Source organism: Equus przewalskii, chromosome 1, assembly GCF_037783145.1.
Source record: "Equus przewalskii isolate Varuska chromosome 1, EquPr2, whole genome shotgun sequence".
Lineage (NCBI taxonomy): Eukaryota > Metazoa > Chordata > Mammalia > Perissodactyla > Equidae > Equus > Equus przewalskii.
The window spans coordinates 146,582,283-146,600,806 of record NC_091831.1 but is presented as its reverse complement, the minus strand read 5'-3'; the positions used below and the strand labels follow the sequence as shown (position 1 = coordinate 146,600,806).

Sequence of the window (18,524 nt, the reverse complement as noted above, 5' to 3'; positions counted from 1 at the left end):
ATAGAAGCAGTGCCTAGCACAGTATTTTGCTTTATAAAGTAGGCACTCTACAAATATTGGTTGAATAAATAATTTTAACTTCTTTCACATGATTTTAGTAGAGCCTCTTATTAGATTAACATTATTTCATGTATTTCTATATGTTTTCAGAAAATTAAAAGGAAAAGTACCTTTATAGGGTGATAATTTGGGTAAATTACAGTTAATGGATTCAAGAATAAAAGAGATTCCTAAGTACTTCAATATAAACAGCTTTCAATAGGGGAATATGAAGGTACTGATTTGTGTTTTAAAAAATCATTATGGAGGAAAGCATTCTGCGAAGATGGAGTAGGAAGCACCAGGAATCTGTCTCCCCACCTAGACAACAGTTGCAGTGGCAGGAATCAGTCTGATGTAACTGTTTTGAAACTCTGAAGTCTATTGAAGGCTGGCAACTTCCAGAGGAAGACTTGGAGGATAAATTGCAGTTAATTTCAGTCACTTTCAGCTCTTAGCATAGTAGCAGTGACTCATTCCGTACCCCATCCCTAGCCACGTGGCAGACAGCTGTGCACCGGTTCTGGAGCATCTTGCACACAGCCTGTTGGAGTCAGGGTGGGCAAAAAGGACCCTGTCCTCCAAATATCAGGGATCTGTGCTCTGGTAGCATATTGCTCCTTCTGATCACAAAGGACCAGACAAAGAGGTGGGCAGCCATTGTTCTTGCACCTTTCCTATTATTGCAAGTCTCTCCATATCCAGTTGAAATGACTTCCTGAAGATTTAAAGGGCCAGCAGTCCTTCTCCCCACCCCTCATCCACACTTCATTTTTCCCTTTTTCTCCATTTGGGAGCCAGACATTAAAGACCAGGACATTAAAAAACAACTACATACATGGGGAGAATTAGAATATGACCCTGCATGCTCAGGGAAAGGCTCAGAAAAGCCCTGAGAATACCTTAGGTTTGTTCTTCAGGCTTGTCTTCAGCACTGAGACAGCCTACAACAATCAAAAAAACAAAAACAATAAAAATAATAACAAGAAACAGCATACCTTAGGGAAAGGAGAGAATCTGATTTCCAGAGTTACTACATTATTAGATTCAAATGTCCAGTTTTCAACAAAAAAATCACAAGGCTTAGAAAGAAACGTGAAAGTATAGCCCATTCAAAGGAAAAAATTAATCAACAGAAACTGTCCCTGAAGAAAACCTAAAGGCAGATATACTAGACAAAGACTTGAAACCAACCGTCTTAAAGATGCTCAGAGAACTAAAAGTAGATGTGGACAAAGGAAAACAATGTCTGAACAAAATGTTATTCTCCAATTATAGCTTTTGCTATATTTCATTGGTGTGTTATTCTTTTCATTGGTTTCTGAGTAGTTTATAATTTCAGTTTTGATTTCTTCTTTGATTCAAGGGTTATCTGTAAGTGTGTTTCTTAATTTCTTTCCTCTCTGGTTGTCCTTGTGCTGCTAATTTTTCATGGCGGAACAGTGGTCCCCCTATCACATTCCTTGAGACTGCCATTAATAATGCAGTGTACAGTAAGATGAAAGAAATTCAAATCTAATCCTAGTATGACCCCAATATTTTAGTCTTATCTCCCAACATATCTTATTTTCTAAATTCTACCTGGACAGCCATGCATTTTCATTACCTGTGCTGTTTCTGCTGGCTAGAAAATCTCCTCACCATTAAAACCTACTCGTGGTTTGAGGACCAGTTCAAATGTTTCTGTTTCATGAAGTCATCTCGGGTTCTTCAGCTAGCATTCTCTTCCCGTTTTAACTTCTGTTGAATATCTTCCCTTTGCCCTTCCACGTCAACTCCTCAACCTTTTCTACTTTATTCTCTGCCCCAAGGACTGGCCCGTTGGACTAAACAGTGGGCTCCCTTGCCCTCCAGCTTGGGGCTGGGGTTGAACAATGGAGAAGCCGTAGCAGGAGACAGAGGAAGAGGTTTCCTCCTGTAGGATGTCTTGGTCTGAACTCATTCTTTAACTGAAGATCACAGCTCCTCTCAAGGTGGTTCTCTCTGCATGATTGTCTCCCTTCAGGTTTTGGTGAACACTTTTTTCCCTTGTCCATTTGGGCCCAGGGGTGGTGAATTTCCAATTACTAGTTCCAGGGTACTACTCTATCCCTTATAGTTTTCCTACTCCTCACCCACACCTTTGAAAATAGTCTTTTTATTTAATTGAACTTCATTTATTCTAATTGGAGTACACCATCTACCTCTGCTCAGACCCTGTTTGATATTGTGCCACAACATATCTCTTGTACCTACAGTATATGTTTTGTTTTATCTTTACAGTTAGTTGTTATTTATTTTGCAATCCTCTTGAAATGAATTGTCGTATGCTTTATTAGTAATTTCATGTATTAAGTATTTTCTCATAGTTCACTTCATTTAATTTTTGTAATAAACTTTTTACAATAAACATCATCCTCAGTTTACTGATAAAGAAAAAGGAAACACAGCATGTGACTCACACTAGGTCACACGGCTAGTACGTGGCAGTGCCCATATCCATAGGAACCAAGGCCTGACTCAGAAGCCAGTATGCTTTCTGTTGTATTTTTCTTTACATCTTTTTATTAATTAAACTGTAAAAAAATTTTTGAAATGATCGCAAACTTACAGAGAAGACGGAAGTACTTTGAAAAAATTTTTTTTTCCTGAACCATTCGAAAGTTGCCAACCTGATACCCAATTGCCTCAAATACTTGAATGTGTGTTTCCTTATAGAGAAGGGCAATCTCTAACGTAACCACAATATGCCTTTCAAAATTGGGGGGTTAATTGTTACCTTACTACTGTCTAGTCCTTAGACCTCATTCAAGTTTTACCAGTAGTCCCAGTTGTGTCCTTTATAGCAAAAAAAAATCTGGTTCAGAATCATTTGTTGCATTTAGTTGTCTTATGTCTAGTCTAATTCAGTCTGGAATAATTCCTCAATTTTTCCTTATATTCATGATCTTGACACTTTGGAAGATTACAGGCCAGTTATTTTGTAGAGTTTTCTTAATTTGGTTGTCCAATGTCTCCTCATGATTAGATTCAGATTATGCATCTTTGGTAGGAATACCACGGAGTTCACTTTGATTACTTGATTAAGGTGGCATCTGCCAGGCTTCTCCACTGTAAAGTTACTCTTTTCCTCTTTGTAATGAATATTTTGTTGAGAGGTACTTTGAAACTATGTAAATATCCTATTCCTCATCAAACTTTTAATTTATTTACTCATTTTTATCTGTATTGACTCATGGTTTCCCATTTTATTCAGTGGATCACAGTCTGTTATTATCATTGTTTATTATGATGTTCAAATTGTTCCTATTAGTAAGGAAGCTGTGGTATACATACACAATGGAATAGTACTCAGCCATAAGAAATGATGAAATCTGGCCATTAAGTGACAGCATGGATGGACTTTGAGGGTATTATGCTAAGTGAAATAAGTCACAGGGAGAAAGTCAGATACCGTATGATCTCATTCATAAGTAGAAGATAAAAACAACGACAAATACATACATAGCTACAGAAATTGGATTGGTCGTTACCAGAGGGGAAGGATAGAGGTAGGAAGGTGAAAGGGGTGATTAGGCACATGTATGTGGTGATGGATTGTAATTAGTCTTTGGGTGGTGAACATGATGTAATCACAGAAATTGGAAAATAATGATGTACGTCTGAAATTTATATAATGTTACAAACCAATGTTACTGCAATTAAAAAAAAGGAAAAGCGAAAAGGTCATGGGGCTAATAATAATTAGTACTTAAAAAAATGTAACTAAGTGAGAAATCTGAAAAAACAAGCAAACAAATTGTTCCTATTAGTGGAAAATGCTGTTTAGAAGCCAAAATCTGGGTGCTGGGTGTGATCGTTTCTTTAGGGATATCACTCCCAGGCTCTTTCAGTAGAGTTAGACAAAGCTAGGGAATATATATTTGCATAAAAATACGTGGAGGCATGTAGTTACATTATATCTATTTGTGTATCTATTTATATTGAAGCCATTGAGTTCTCACTGATTCTGATCTAACACTATACAATTCAAAGAAGAGAGAACTTAAGTGCTGGGTAGAGTAAGTTAAAAATAACTCAGCCAGTTTAGCAAATTTGTTTCAGGATGGGAGATGCTTGACTAAGGAGAGTTGAGTTCACAGAATTTTGGAAATTGAGAGCTTAGAAATAGGGATGGCTCTTCTGTTTTTTTTTCTTTCTGTTCCATACCACTGGGAATCATTGACCTTGAGTTACAATTATAAGTCCTAGTTGCTACTGATGTTTCTTAATGGGAATTTCATTCATCTCATGTTGATATGAGAATAAAAAATTGTCACTTGTTAAAAACTCTTCAGGATAGTTGTGTGAATTATGAACCTCTAAAATTAAAATTGTGAAGAGGGCTGGCCCTGTGGCCTAATGGTTAAAGTTCTGTGTGCTCCGCTTCAGCAGCCCGGGGTTTGTGGGTTCAGATCTGGGGTCTGGACCTGCTCCACTTATCGGTCATGCTATAGAGGCATCCCATGTACAATGTAGAAGATTGGCACAGATGTTAGCTCAGGGCTAATCTTCCTCAAGCGAAAAAAAAAAATAAAAGAGGAAGATTGTCAGATGTTAGCTCAGGGTGAATCTTCCTCACAAAAAAATATAAAATAAAATTATAATTGTGAAAACAAAAAACAGAAATGTTTAAAATGCTTAAGGCTTTAGGAATATAGAAATAAAAGCAGTGTATAAGAGTTTATATACTCTGAGTAGTAACCATAAAAACTTTACATATGTCCAGAAAGAAAAGTACAATCAAAATACATTGTGCTCAGCAATGGCATTTAGGCAGTCCTTTGAATTTTTTTCTTCTTGTAGTATATTGACTATTTTCTTACTGATTTGAAAGTGCTGATTATATGTTGCAGTGTTAAATTGCAGCAAATCTACCTTATAGATAATAAATACAGTTTTGGAGAAGACAGAAGAAAATGAAATAGAAATGCTTGTACATTTCAACCTTTATTTTCCTTCTTTCTGCTAACTAAAGCAATATAATGAGTCCACTTGGATAAAGACTGAATGCTTTGGTCTTTTCCAAATGCCTCCTGGTTCTATAGTCGTAACAGTGGCTTTAGGGTCAGAGAAATTTTAAGTAGGGACACTTTGGGAGATTCTTTAGGCCCAGGTCATGGTTAAGAAATTTACAGCCCTTCTCTCTTCCTCTTTGCTCTTTAGGTGGGAGCTCATGGATCACTTAGCTTATGGGGGGTTGTGAGAAGAGAGCTAATCTATAAAAAAAACTCAAGCAGAAACTCCTAGAAAGACCCTGTTTTCTCGAGTTGCAGAGTACTTTTTATTTTAAGAGGCGGTATTCTCATACCTCTAAAGGGTTGTGGAAGGAGAATGAGCCACTGCCACTACCAGTGGGCCCCTTTCATTGAGGCTAAGAATATATAGCTGCTGATATCAATCCTTTTTGCACCTATACTTCCTTGTTTAAATAAAAATAACTTGAATAAAGAGATGGGGCAGACATATTTGTTTGACTGTGTCTAGGGTTACTTCCTGGATATTTTTTCTTTCTGAGGTGGGAGATCTTTAGTTCTAGGCATGAACTTTCCAGGGTTGACAACCAGGTGTTAAGAGATGGCAAGTGGAGGTCCAAAGGTTTTTCAAAGGGAATTCTCTTGTTTCACCAAGAACTCTGGCTTCTTGAAGGATTGAAATGACAATGATACGTTTTAGATTTTGTGGTGATACAGTCCTGAGGTCACCCTCACTTCGGAGAGAGGGCCTTTGTCTGGGGACATTATTCAAAGAAGGGACTGCTCTCAAAGCGTGCTTAAGACACAGATCAAGTGCTAACTCTGCTGTGAAGATTTCTCTACCCCAGCCTGCAGTCATTTTCCCTTCTCCAAATATAAAATTTATGTCTACCCTTCATTCACGTTCTGCCATGTACTAGTATTGAACTTTTTACTAACTCTGTGGTCTGTCTCTCCAACTATATGGTAAGCTCATTGTAGATGGAGACAATGTTTTAAATGTCCTTCAAATTTCCCACAGTACCCTATGCAGTACTGGGTCCTTGTTGGGAATTTAATACCTGCTTGCTGCCCAAGGTGAAGAGAAATCTAGTTCTGGGACCTGCCTGTCTCAAGACTGATTTCTTTCAGAATAATGATTTTTCTGTCTCTCCATTGGGTATGGCATAGGTTTCAGTTGGCCTTGTTCATGTTTACCTGCATTTCAAAATTTCTGTTATAGTTTCTTTCTCCTCCTGTTCCTTTGAAACTGTTTAAACAGCAATTTCCGTGGTATACGTTGTATGGATACATATACAATATGAATGAATATGGGAAATAAATCTCTCTATAGTTCACAGTATAAAATGGAGAAGCCGAATAGGAAATCTAGGAAAACGCAATCTGTTGTTGCGTTAAGTAGCAGTTTTGCTAAAAGGGAAAGAAGTTTTCTGGTACAATTCTTTTATTTTAACAATGGAGTTATAGACCAAGAGAGATAAGTAATATTTAAAGTCCATTTAAACAGAATATATCATAGAATTTAAAGCCATTTTCTCATATATATTTCTTTAGGTAACTTAACAAAAACTGGTGAAGAATTTCTTTTCTGTATGAAAAATCTTAGTTTATACTAGCAATTTCATTTTATAATAGAAATGTGTGAGTCAAAAAGTGCAAATTTCCAGTTGTAAAATGAGTAAGTGATGGGATATGATGTACAGCATGGTGACTGTGGTTAATAATACCGTATTGCATATTTGAAAGTAGCTAGGAGAGTAGATCTTGAAAGTTCTCATTGTGAGAAAAAAATTTTGTAACTATTTATGGTGATGGATGTTAACTGGACTTATTGTGGTGACCATTTTGCAATATATACAAATATCAAATCATGTTGCACAGCTGAAACTAATATAATGTTATGTCAATTATACCTCAATTAAAAAAAAATGTATGAAGCCTTTCTGTGGGAAAGTATTAAGGGCCAAGAACTTCGTGTGTTTAGTTGGATGGGTAACCTCCCTCTCAGTGACGTGATTTTCATGTTTATGAAAGGCAGAGAATAATCCCTAGGTCCTAGCAAAAGCTTCAAGATATGAAGAAAGAGTTAAAATTATTTTTTTGCTTTAACAGGATAGAAGGTAGAAGTTGTTCAAAAGGTATCTATGTGAAGTTGGGACATATTAGCTGTGGTATCTGTATTCAGGTATCTATTTTCAAAATAAGTACATGGTTCCCCTTAAAATATATGAGAGTACCAGAGAGAAAGATGATTCTTTTGAGTAGTCCCTTATACAGAAAAATGAAAAAATAAAGTGTGGTAACAATAAAAGCTTGCGCTTACTTAGTGCTTACTTTGTCCCAGATATGCTTCTAAAGGCTTTGCACATATTAACACAGTTAATCCTCTCAAAATCTCTGAGTTTTAGATTCTGTTTTTGTCTCCATTTCACAGATGAGGAAACTGAGGTAGGGTTACTTGCCCAAAGAGCCAGGTTTTGAACCCAGAACAGAACGTTGCAAAGCCTGTGTTCTTAATGATTAAACTATAAGTATAGCTGTTTAGAGGAAGAGAATCATTCTAAGCCCTTTCCCCAACTCCAGGCCCCATTAAGTTATATATTTTACATGAATGCTGTCTCTTCAAATAACAGGTTCTGAGCCCTACTTTTCTGTGGTACTACCACAATTTGGAGAGAGGATGGGTCAGTAGATCCACAAATAGTATGAGCCTTATCTCACCATCTGTGTGATAAGTGTAAGTACAACTCTGAGTTACTTGAGGTTTTCCCGAGTAACTAACAGTCTTAGTGAAAATGTGTTTGAAGTTTCTAGCAGTTGTCTAGTATTATTTTCCAGTTTAAAGGTTCCTGCTAACAGATAGTTAGTTTTTAGATTTTTTTAACTAAGTTTTTTGACTGCTTTGACATGTCCCTCTTCTCACTCATTTGACTGTTTCTGATAGCTGTATTTGAAATCAATATTTATTTCGTTATTTTGAACCCTTTCTCATCCTACATTGAAGACACAGATTTTTTGTTACGAGTCTACTTGGGGTTTAGAGAACATAGTATATAATAGAAAGAACTACAGATCTACCAAAAACAAGCAAGGAAAAAAAATCTATCAGTGAAAAATTCTTTTAGGGAAATACAGGGCAGCCATTATTCTTGGACCTTAAACAGTCATCATGAAATCTCCAGAGACGTTGTTGATTCTAGCTGGTTTCAAGAAAGGTATGTCTTATAATGTTGCTGATATCGGGGAGGTCCATCCCTTAAAATTTATCTTGTTGATCTTATTTTTTAAAAATAGACTTCATTTGTTAGAGCAGTTTTAAGTTCACAGCAAAACTGAGCACAAAGTAGAAAGGGATCCCTTGTACCTCCTGTTCCCCAGCTATCAATATTGCACACCGGAGTGGTACATTTGTTACAATCAATGAACCTATGTGGATTGACACATCATTATCACCCAGTGTCCGTAGTTTACATTAGGGTTCATTCTTGGTTTTTGCGTTTTATGGGTTTGACGAATGTATAATGACGTATTATACATCATTATAGTATCATCTCAAATAGTTTCAGTGCCCTAAAGATCCTCTGTGCTCCACCTGTCATCTTTCCCTCCCCCCAACCGGTGGCAACCACTGATCTTTTTACTGTCTCCATAGTTTTACCTTTTCCAGAATGTCATATAGTTGGAATCATATAGTATGTAGACTTTTCAGATTGGCGTCTTTCACTTAAAAATAGACCTTTAAGGTTCCTTCATGTCTTTTCATGGCTTGATAGCTCATTTGTTTTTAGTTCACGATATTCCGTTGTCTGGATGTACCACAGTTTATTTATCCATTAACCTAATGAAGAACATCTTGGTTGCTTCCAAGTTTTGGCAGTTATAAATAAAGCTGCTGTAAACATCCGTGTGCAATTTTTGTGTGGACGTAAGCTTTCGACTCACTTGGGTAAATACCAACAAGTGCCATAGCTGGATTGTGTGGTAAGAGTATGCTTAGTTTTGTAAAAAACTGCCAAAGTGGCTGTACCATTTTGCATTCCCACCAGCAATGAATGAGAGTTCCTGTTGTTCCACATCCTCATCAGCGTTTGTTGTTGTCAGTCCTCTGGATTTTGGTCATTCTTATGGGTGTGTGGTGGTATCTCCTTGTTTTAAGTTGCAGCCTTGATGATGTGCGATGTTGAGCGTTTTTTCATATGCTTATTTGCCAGCTGTATGTCGTCTTTGGTGAGGTGTCTGTTCAGATCTTCTGTGCATCTTTTAGTTGGGTTGTTCGTTTTCTTATTGTTGAGTTTTAAGAGTTCTTTGTATATTTTGGATAGCAGTCCTTTATTAAACATGTCTTTTGCAAATATTTTCTTTCAGTCTGTGATTTGTTTCTTCACTCTTTTGAGAACATTTTTTAAAAATTTTGATTCCTGGATTCAGTTGCCCTTAGGAAATGGGTATTACTAGGGCTTTTGTCTTGGCTTCACGTGTTGGAAGTCCCGATATAGCAGCATCCAGTGGGCTGTGCCTTTTCTAGCTAATGCTGAAAAAGACTGGAAGTGCTGTATTACATATAATTAATCTATTTAATGCTTTCATCTACTTATACTCCAGAAAAAAAAGTCACACTGCCCATTTCTCCTCCTAAGCCTGGACCCTGTAGCTTTATAGATTGCCTTTTTGTGGCTTATTTTAGCCTTCAAACTGTTCTTAGTATTCACAATTAGCTGTTTCTGTCTGTTTCATTATATTATCACGGTAAGAATGGACCACAGTGTCGTCTGGTTCTGTTGTACTCTGTTTAGGGCTATGCTTTTAGCCAGAACTTATGATGAGCTAAGATTCACAGTTCTTCAACAATGGTAGCTGCATCTTAACAGTTTCCACCAATTCCAGGTTTGCAGCCAACTGGTTTTGCCTGTTGACATCTTTTACTGTTGAGTGAGAATGGTATTTTCAAAGATGTTTTTCATAAAACCTCTCGGCAGTTATTTGAATTTGGATAAAAACATGGACAAAGTAACATTCTGGTGTTTTCATTCACAGTCCACTGAGCTCTATCTGTTCAGCTGTGTGTGAGTGATGGGAGGAAATAACATTTAGGCTAGTTGTGGCCTTGCTCTGTCTGCACCTCTGTTCTCACTTCTTGCTGGGGCACTAGAGAGAAAGGTTGAGTTTTGTGGAACATTTTCCAACTAGTGAATGGATGGCAGCCAACTCAAGGGGTCTGATGAAGAGAAATGACCCTCCTCCTTCAGTCCTTGGGAATTTAACCCAGACAGATGTCAGGAGGCAAAGAGAACCCTGCCCAATGATCAGCTTTGCTAATATAGAAATGAAGGAATGGAGAGGGAGAAGCACAGAGCTGGGAGGGGGATTGGGGAAGGAGGTAGGAAGGGTACAAGGCCCAGATTTTTCACTGCTCCCCGGGTTCTTTTGGCCCTGTGCCTGAATATTAGAAGCTTTAAAAAACAAACAAAACATAAATAGTTCACTGGCTAAGAAGCCTAACTGCAGCTGCTAAAACATAGAACAGGGTAGTGTAGTCTTAAGTCAGCAACTCCTATCTTCGTCCCTAGTTACATGCATTATCTCATTTAATCTTCACAACAAACCTGTGAGATAGATACAAGATATCCACTTTACAGATAGAGAAACTGTGGCTTACAAAGTTTAAGTAACTTGCCCAAGATCACACAGCTATGAAGTGTAAGAACCACATTCCAATTTGGAACCATATCAGGTAGTTCACAGAATTGAAGGGAAAGTTAAAAAAAATAGGCAGGAAACCATGAGACTCTAGGTAGCAGGGAAGCCAGGCAAAGCCATGTCACGAAACAGTCTGAACTGAGTACCACACTTGGCACTTGCACCACTGTGTGCTCAGGATGCAGTGCTATTGCACTCTCAGTGTCACCATGGAGAATTTAGCAACTATTCCTTTGTTTTTATGTCATTCTTTCAAAATTCCAAGTAGGAACACTTAGTTGGTGGGCCTTGTTTCACATGTTAGGTGCCAGGAGGTGGAGAGGAGTATCTGGCGTGTTTGGCTTCTGTTGTGTGCAGGTGGGCCCTGCTTCCCAAGGGGACTGACACTCTTAGAGATTCCACCCAAATATTTTGGATGCTGAGCAAAAACGATACAAAGGGTAATTGTCCACCGTACCAGCCATGGTGTGTAGATGTCCATGTGGCATTCTGCTGAGGATTGCTTGAACTGGGAAGCTGTGTCTTCCCCATAAGCCTGGCTGCTTTTTCCTGAGACCATGGTCTGCCACCTAACAGAGTCCAATAGGACTTTCAGGCAGTACACAAAATGCAGGGTTTTTCACATCAGGACCTCTAGATGTTTCTGATTCACTAAAACTGGCCACCACCGAGATGAGTGACCAGCAGAACCAGTCAGCTGTTAGGATCGATCTGAGGAGGGAGCATATAGGAAATTGACCCACAGGGGGAACTCCTTTCTAACTTCTGGGCTTAACTGATCCTCTCTGAGTTATCCTGAAACTCTGAATTTGTATGATATGTTACCAGGCAATATTTCATTGTAGCTTTACTTGATTAACCATATTAATCATTTTTTTAAAAAAGATTTTATTTTTCCTTTCTCTTCCCAAAGCGCCCCCGGTACATAGCTGTGTATTTTTAGTTGTGGGTCCTTCTAGTTGTGGCATGTGGGATGCCACCTCAGCATGGCCTGATGAGTGGTGCCATATCCGCACCTAGGATCCGAACTGGCGAAACCCTGGGTCGCCAAAGCGGAGTGCACGAACTGAACCACTCGGCCGCGGGGCCGGCCCTTAATCATTTTCTTATAATGGGAAGGAAAAAGAAGTACTGTGCGTGGTCTTTCTTCACTAATTTGCTTGCATGTCTTTGCCTTTCTCCCAGACTCTTTGCCTTAAGATTAGGGACATATCGATTTTGTATTTTCAGTGTCTAGCATTGTAGCCAGCCTACAGTGAGCACTTTAAAAAATATTTGACTGACTGACTGACTCAATGAATGAATTTTCCTTAGTGATCTTTTTCTGAAACTGAATCGATTTTTGTGAAATGGAGAATTTATAGTCATATATGTTTGAAACATCTAATAATATTTTTAGATTAAAAAATAATTCTAAATACGCTGTAGGAAAAAGGACCACAGTGACATGCTCTCTACTTTTGTTGTTGCAGGTATTCCAGGATTTGGGGACTGAAGTACTGTCTGGAGCTGCCAAAGGCTACAACATATGCCTTTTTGCCTATGGGCAGACAGGCTCCGGGAAGACATACACCATGCTAGGGACCCCAGTGAGTATTGGTTCTGGAATGTGGTATCTTCCTAATGCCACAGCAAGCCTGAATCTTGCGCTGTCCTTGCCACTGAGAGATAGGATGTGAGTTGCATAGACAGTCAACTTTAACAAGATTTAATGGGCCCTTCTGTATTAAGAATGGGTTTCTCAGCCCTTTAATTGAAAGGTAAACTTTGAATAATTAGCCCCTCTTTATTAAACCCTGAAGAACCTTGGAATTTTACACCTCCCTTTGATGAAGCTGATTTGTCAGTCCTTCTGAATTTCTCGTATCGTTTTCAAGTTCGTTACTTGAAGCTTTTTAACTTTTTGATGTGGACAAGACCCTGACTGAATCTTAAGTGCTGGTTAGGGCTGTGCATAAATGGGACTACATGTGTTAGAAAGAAGCAGGGGAACCCAACTCCTGGGATGGGAAAATTAGGAGGGTAGAGTTCCTTAAGAATACCTCTTTGTTTTTAGGTTTAGAAGTACTCTGGTGAGATGTATGGGTTGAGAGGGTGAGAGATAGCACTACACAGGGACATTCTCTAGTACATGATTTCTGCTGAAAGATTATCCCTGCTTCCTTGGGCCCAGCTCATTGCTTTCTATGTCCATGTTTAGTGGGATTATATATATATGAAATTAAAAGAAGAAAATGCCCACTAAACCAAGGGTGTAAAGTCCTTAACCTGAGTACAAGTTAGAAATGGATTCAAGATGAAAAAGAAGCCTCTTCTCTCTAAATGTATAGTTTGAGCGCCATGTACTTTAGTCCTCCTGTGTGTGCAGGGATAGGAGGTAGGGTTCTGGGAGGGACCACAGTGGTAAAATGGTTTTATCCAAGAAGGACGTAACCTTCATTGCATGGGTTTGCTAGCTTCTCCTCTCGTCCTTCTTATGGTGATGATTGGCCTCTCATCTGGTGCATTCCTCCCGTGACTGTCTCTTGAGAACACTGGCAAATAGAGTTCTCTACATAACCACCAGTGAAACTGCCTAAAGTGAAGAGGCTAGCACAAGGAACCCATGTACCTACCCCCATGCTGAGGATGGTTCCTGGGTGTTGAGAGGAGAACATCACCGTGAGTGAACAGTAATACTTTCCTTTCTTCTGTTTTCTAGGCCTCTGTTGGGCTGACACCACGGATATGTGAGGTATAGACTCTCTTTTGACTGGATCCCGTCAAAGTAGGTCTCCTTTGTACACTCCCTTCAATGAAACCCAACCCTCTGGTTTGTGCAGGGTCTCTTCATCAGGGATGAAGACTATGCCCCACCACCTTCCTCCTGTAGGATAAAAGTGAGGTAAGAACCTGTCAGGCTCTGGGACCTGAAATGTTTTTATTTCCACTCCAAACTCTAGCATGTTCAGCTGTCCTCTCTTTTCTTCCGGAATCAAATGGAGGACTGGAAAAAAGCCACAACAGAACTATCTTGCAGTACAAGGAGATAAGAAATGTACTTGGGTCCTTGGGTTGTAGGAGACATAATTCTTATCCTCAGGCTTAACAAATAGGTGTCTCCTTCTGTGGACTAGCTTGCCCTGGCTCTCTGGTTTCCTTTCCTTTGCTTTCTGTACAGCGTCCCGCTAGCTTTTGGAATTTCTCTTCCAGCCTCCTAACTGGGTTGTTCTCCAGGACAGTACTTCCCAAACTCTAGTACTCAGACTAGGGCTGGCTACTTCAAGATGAAGTTTTAACCAGTCTGTAGTGAAAATGTTGGCATGAGGTTACTAACTGCTCTTAATTTGTCTGTATTCTATTTTTCTGGTGTTCAATGTACTTTAAAAAAAATTGAGATATAATTCATGTACCATAAAATTCACGCTCTTAAAGTGTATAGTTCAGTGATTTTTATGACATTTATATGATTGTCTGAACATCATCATTACCTAATTCTAGAACATTTTCATCACCCCAGAAAGAATAAATGTCCTTTTTTAAAGTTAAATGATTGCAAACATTATTTTTACATTTTTAAGTTTGCAAAGTAAAAATTTGCAAACTTATATGTATGTGTGTGTGTGTGTATATATGTATATGTGTCTATATATACACACACATATATATTAAATGTTTTACTGTCCATGAAATGTGGGAACCACTATTGAAAGAGACAGCTGGGGTTCCTGTATCCAGATATAAGAAGGTTAGGGAGAAATAATTTATAAGAAGACTGCGTAGAGTTCAGCTTTGAGCTGGAGACCTTTTTTCTGGCTGCTGGCTCCACAGGCATGTGTTCGTGTTCTGGTGAGGAAGACCCTTCTGTGAAAAGTCTGCTTTCTTATTTAACAAAATCTTTACTGATTTTAATAAAGGATTGTAGCTGTGTTATTTTAAAAAGGAGTAAAATGCCGGTAGATACCTATAAGATTAGAATATATCTTATATGGAATCCTGGTGTATAAAACCGGTAAGGTAAGAATTGTCCTACTTAAATTAGGAGTAGGGACCAGAACACTTCTCACTTACCTTCCCTCATTGCTCAGCAGTGGCCTTTGAGATGCCTTCACAGAACAACATTTGAAAACCACTTCAAGAAACCAGCTTATAGACTCTGTGCTGTGGTGGCCTGATCAAGGCACAGGCTGATGGCAGCACGCCCTAAAGCCATGCTGAAATAGCCTCTTGAAGGCTAAACTTGAATCGCCACTGACAGTGTAAACCTAAAACAGTGAAGTGCTGACAGCCAATGCTAAAAACCCTATCATACGCATGCGGAAAGAGACTCCAGGGGGAACCCCAGCGTGATCAAGTTCTTAGAGTGTCAGAGGTAGAAATGGAACAAGAACCTAGGACCTTCTGGTTCTTGGCTTAGTGTTTTTCCTACCTTTTCCAAAATTAGTTGCCTTTTTTCACAATTTAATTTTGAAAATATGTCACCATTTTTCAAAATCTAATTATGTGCCTTTTTCTACTTGTCTCTAGTTTCCTAGAAATCTATAATGAACGGGTGCGGGATCTGTTGAAGCGATCTAATAAAAAAAAGTCCTACCCTCTGCGGGTCAGGGAGCATCCAGAGATGGGGCCCTATGTACAAGGTGAGCCACTGTGGTGCTAGAGGTCTGAGACAAAACTGAAGCCAGGGAAGCTCTCCTAATGGTCAATAATTCATTCAACAAACGTACGATGAATACTTACTATGTGCCAGCTACTGTGCTGGACACTGGATATGTACCAATAAATAGAAAAGGCAGTCCCGCCCTCACAGGAAAGCTTACAGTCTTGTGGGGGTGAGTCAGAAAACAAGCACTTGATTACAAGTTGTGATAAAAAGCCAATTAAAAAATAAATAGATGTAGTGATGGAGAAGAACTTTGGGTGGTATAGGTGACCCATCTTCATGGGGCAGTCAGGAAAAGCTTCTCCAAGGAGGTAACATTTTTTTTTTTTATTAAGATTATGATAGTTAACAACCTTGTGAAATTACAGTTGTACATCATTATTAGTCATGTTGTAGGTACACTACTTCACTCCTAGTGCCCTCCCCCCATCCACCCTTTCCCCTGGTAACCACCGATCAGTTCTCTTTGTCTATATGTTAACTACCACCCATGAGTGGAGTCATACAGAGTTCATCTTTCTCTGTCTGGCTTATTTCACTCAACATAATACCCTCAAGGTCTATCCATGTTGTTGTGAATGGGACGACTTTGTCCTTTTTTATGGCTGAGTAGTATTCCATTGTATATATATACACCATATCTTCTTTATCCAATCATCAGTTGCTGGGCACTTAGGTTGGTTCCATGACTTTGCTATTGGGAATAATGCTGCGATGAACATAGGGGTGCATGGGACTTTTGCAATTGCTGATTTCAGGTTCTTAGGATAGATACCCAGTAGTGGGATGGCTGGGTCATAAGGTATTTCTATTTTTAACTTTTTGAGAAATCTCCGTACTGTTTTCCATAGTGGCTGCACCAGTTTGCATTCCCACCAGCAGTGTATGAGGGTTCCTTTTTCTCTACAGCCTCGCCAACGTTTGTCACTCTTGGTTTTGGATATTTTTGCCATTCTAACAGGTGTAAGGTGATATCTTAGTGTAGTTTTGATTTGCATTTCCATAATGATTAGTGATGATGAGCATCTTTTCATGTGTCTATTGGCCATCCGTATATCTTCTTTGGAGAAATGTCTGTTCATGTCCCCTGCCCATTTTGTGATTGGGTTGTTTGATTTTTTGTTGTTGAGGTGTGTGAGTAAGGAGGTAACATTTTAAGCTGAATCCTGAGGGGATACAGGAACCAGTCCTGTGAAGAATGGTGTAGCGAGGGGAAGAGTGTTTCAGGTGGAGGGAATAGCATGAGATACAGCCCTGAGAGAAGGGCTTGGTGGTTTCAAGGAGGCCAGTGTGTCTAAAGCACGGTGAATGGGGAGGAAAGCGGCCTGGAATAAGGTTGGGTCTACGGTGCTGAATCCCGCAGGGCCTGGACTGATTCCCAGGTCAGTCTCCTTTTCTAGGTACTTTTTCTTCCGTTGGTGGTGATAGTCATGGAGGTGGGGAGTTGGCGGGCATGGGGCAGGGTCTGGGCTGCCTCCTCGTCAAGCACTGATATTTGGCGTTTGGTGCCATCTGTCCTACTCCTTTAGGCTAGGTCTTGCCATTAAGTAGGAACAGTGGGGTTCTTTTGTGGAGGAAGTGTTTACCCTTTCAGGCCACTCATAAGAAGTAACATGTAAATTTTATGCCCCTATTCCCTTAGGAATATGCTAATTTAAATTCCAACCGGAGAGGGACATGAAAGATCAAGAGCAGGTCTCTTCTCTGATCAGGGCATGGCTAATGATGTGCCAGTCACTGATTCTGCTACCCATGTCTTTTCCCAAATGTTTCATGATAAACGGAAGCCTGGAAACAACAAAAATACCATTTACTTTTCTAGGAGCTAGTTGGGATTTCCTCTGTAAAACTGTGGATATACATATCTGTGTAAAGCAATATCTTCAGGTCAGACCTTGAGTTAATGCAGTAGGGTCACAATTTCTCATCTTTTCATTTTAAAATTAATTATTTAAAATTATTTTAAAATAATTTAATTTAATATTTAATATTTTAATATGAATGTTTTGTTGGGAGGATGGTGAAGGGAGTAACTAGAGGAGACTTCAAATGTAGTCCAACTGTCCTTATTGCATAAAAAATAAGATGAGGTCTGAAAGAAGTTAAGTGACGATCCCAAAGTCATACAGCTAGTTGCGGGAGAGTTGAAACTGGGAACCTTGCCTAGGACTGGAAGAGGGGAATGGGACAGAATCTTGTCCATTGCGGAGACTTATGATCATAGATTCTTTGATTGACATAGTATCTGAAACCCAGAGAAGATATGAACTCATGCAAGGTCATGCAGCTTGGGTCACATACCCAAGGTCATGGTGTTATAAAGGTTTCTAACATTCATTTTCTGTACCTATCTCATTGCACACCAGTAACAGTTTGAGAACTGGCCCCAGATTGTGGACCAACTTTGAGTAAGCACTGCCTTAGCAGATTAAAGGAATTCCCTCTTTTTTCTTAGTTTTCTAAGATTTTAAAATTTTAAAACAGTTTAAACTTTTGCAAAAGTTGCAAGTACAGTATAAAGAACCATTTGAGAGTAAATTGCTGACCTAATAACCCATCTCTCTTGAATATTTTAGGGTGTTTTTCCTACAAGTAAGAATGTTCTCCCTTATAGTTATAACTCAACCATCAAAATCAGGAAATTAACTTTGACACATTACTGTCATCTAATCCTTAGATTATTTATCATTATTTAGGTTTCATTAATTGTCCCAATAATTGTCCATTTGAGAATCATGGGTTGCATTTAGTTAGGGGTGTCTCTCTAATGTTCTTCAGTCTTTCTTTAACTTTCATGAACTTGACACCATCAAGTGGCACACAATTTTGATTTGTTGCATTACTTGTGATTTTTAGTTTCGTTGCTTAAGGTGATACCTACCAGGCTTATTCATTCTGAAATTGCTTGTTGTAATCAACAAGTATTTTGTGGAGCAGTACTTTGAAACGATGTAAATGTCTTCATCAGACTTTCCATTTATTTATGTCAATATGGATTCATGCTTTCTTATTTTATTCGTAGGTTATTTTATTTTTAATGATTTTATTCACTGGATTACCTTCTGTTACTGTTATTTTCTTATTTTGATGTGCAAATTGTCCTGGATTTAGTCAATGGAATCCCCTTCAAGTGCACTTCTGTGACATTTTGA

At 38.8% G+C, this 18,524-nt stretch overlaps 1 protein-coding gene across 5 annotated transcripts in view; it reads left to right on the top strand.

The window, feature by feature from the left end:
* Positions 1–18,524, top strand: part of STARD9 (StAR related lipid transfer domain containing 9) — a 122,330-nt gene that overhangs the window by 40,231 nt on the left and 63,575 nt on the right. For all 5 annotated transcript variants that reach the window (XM_070582947.1, XM_070582945.1, XM_070582954.1 and 2 more), the window contains 4 exons: positions 12,203–12,319; positions 13,432–13,464; positions 13,553–13,614; positions 15,237–15,349. In XM_070582947.1, the coding sequence (XP_070439048.1) occupies positions 12,203–12,319; positions 13,432–13,464; positions 13,553–13,614; positions 15,237–15,349 (325 nt within the window). The remainder of the gene's footprint in view (positions 1–12,202; positions 12,320–13,431; positions 13,465–13,552; positions 13,615–15,236; positions 15,350–18,524) is intronic.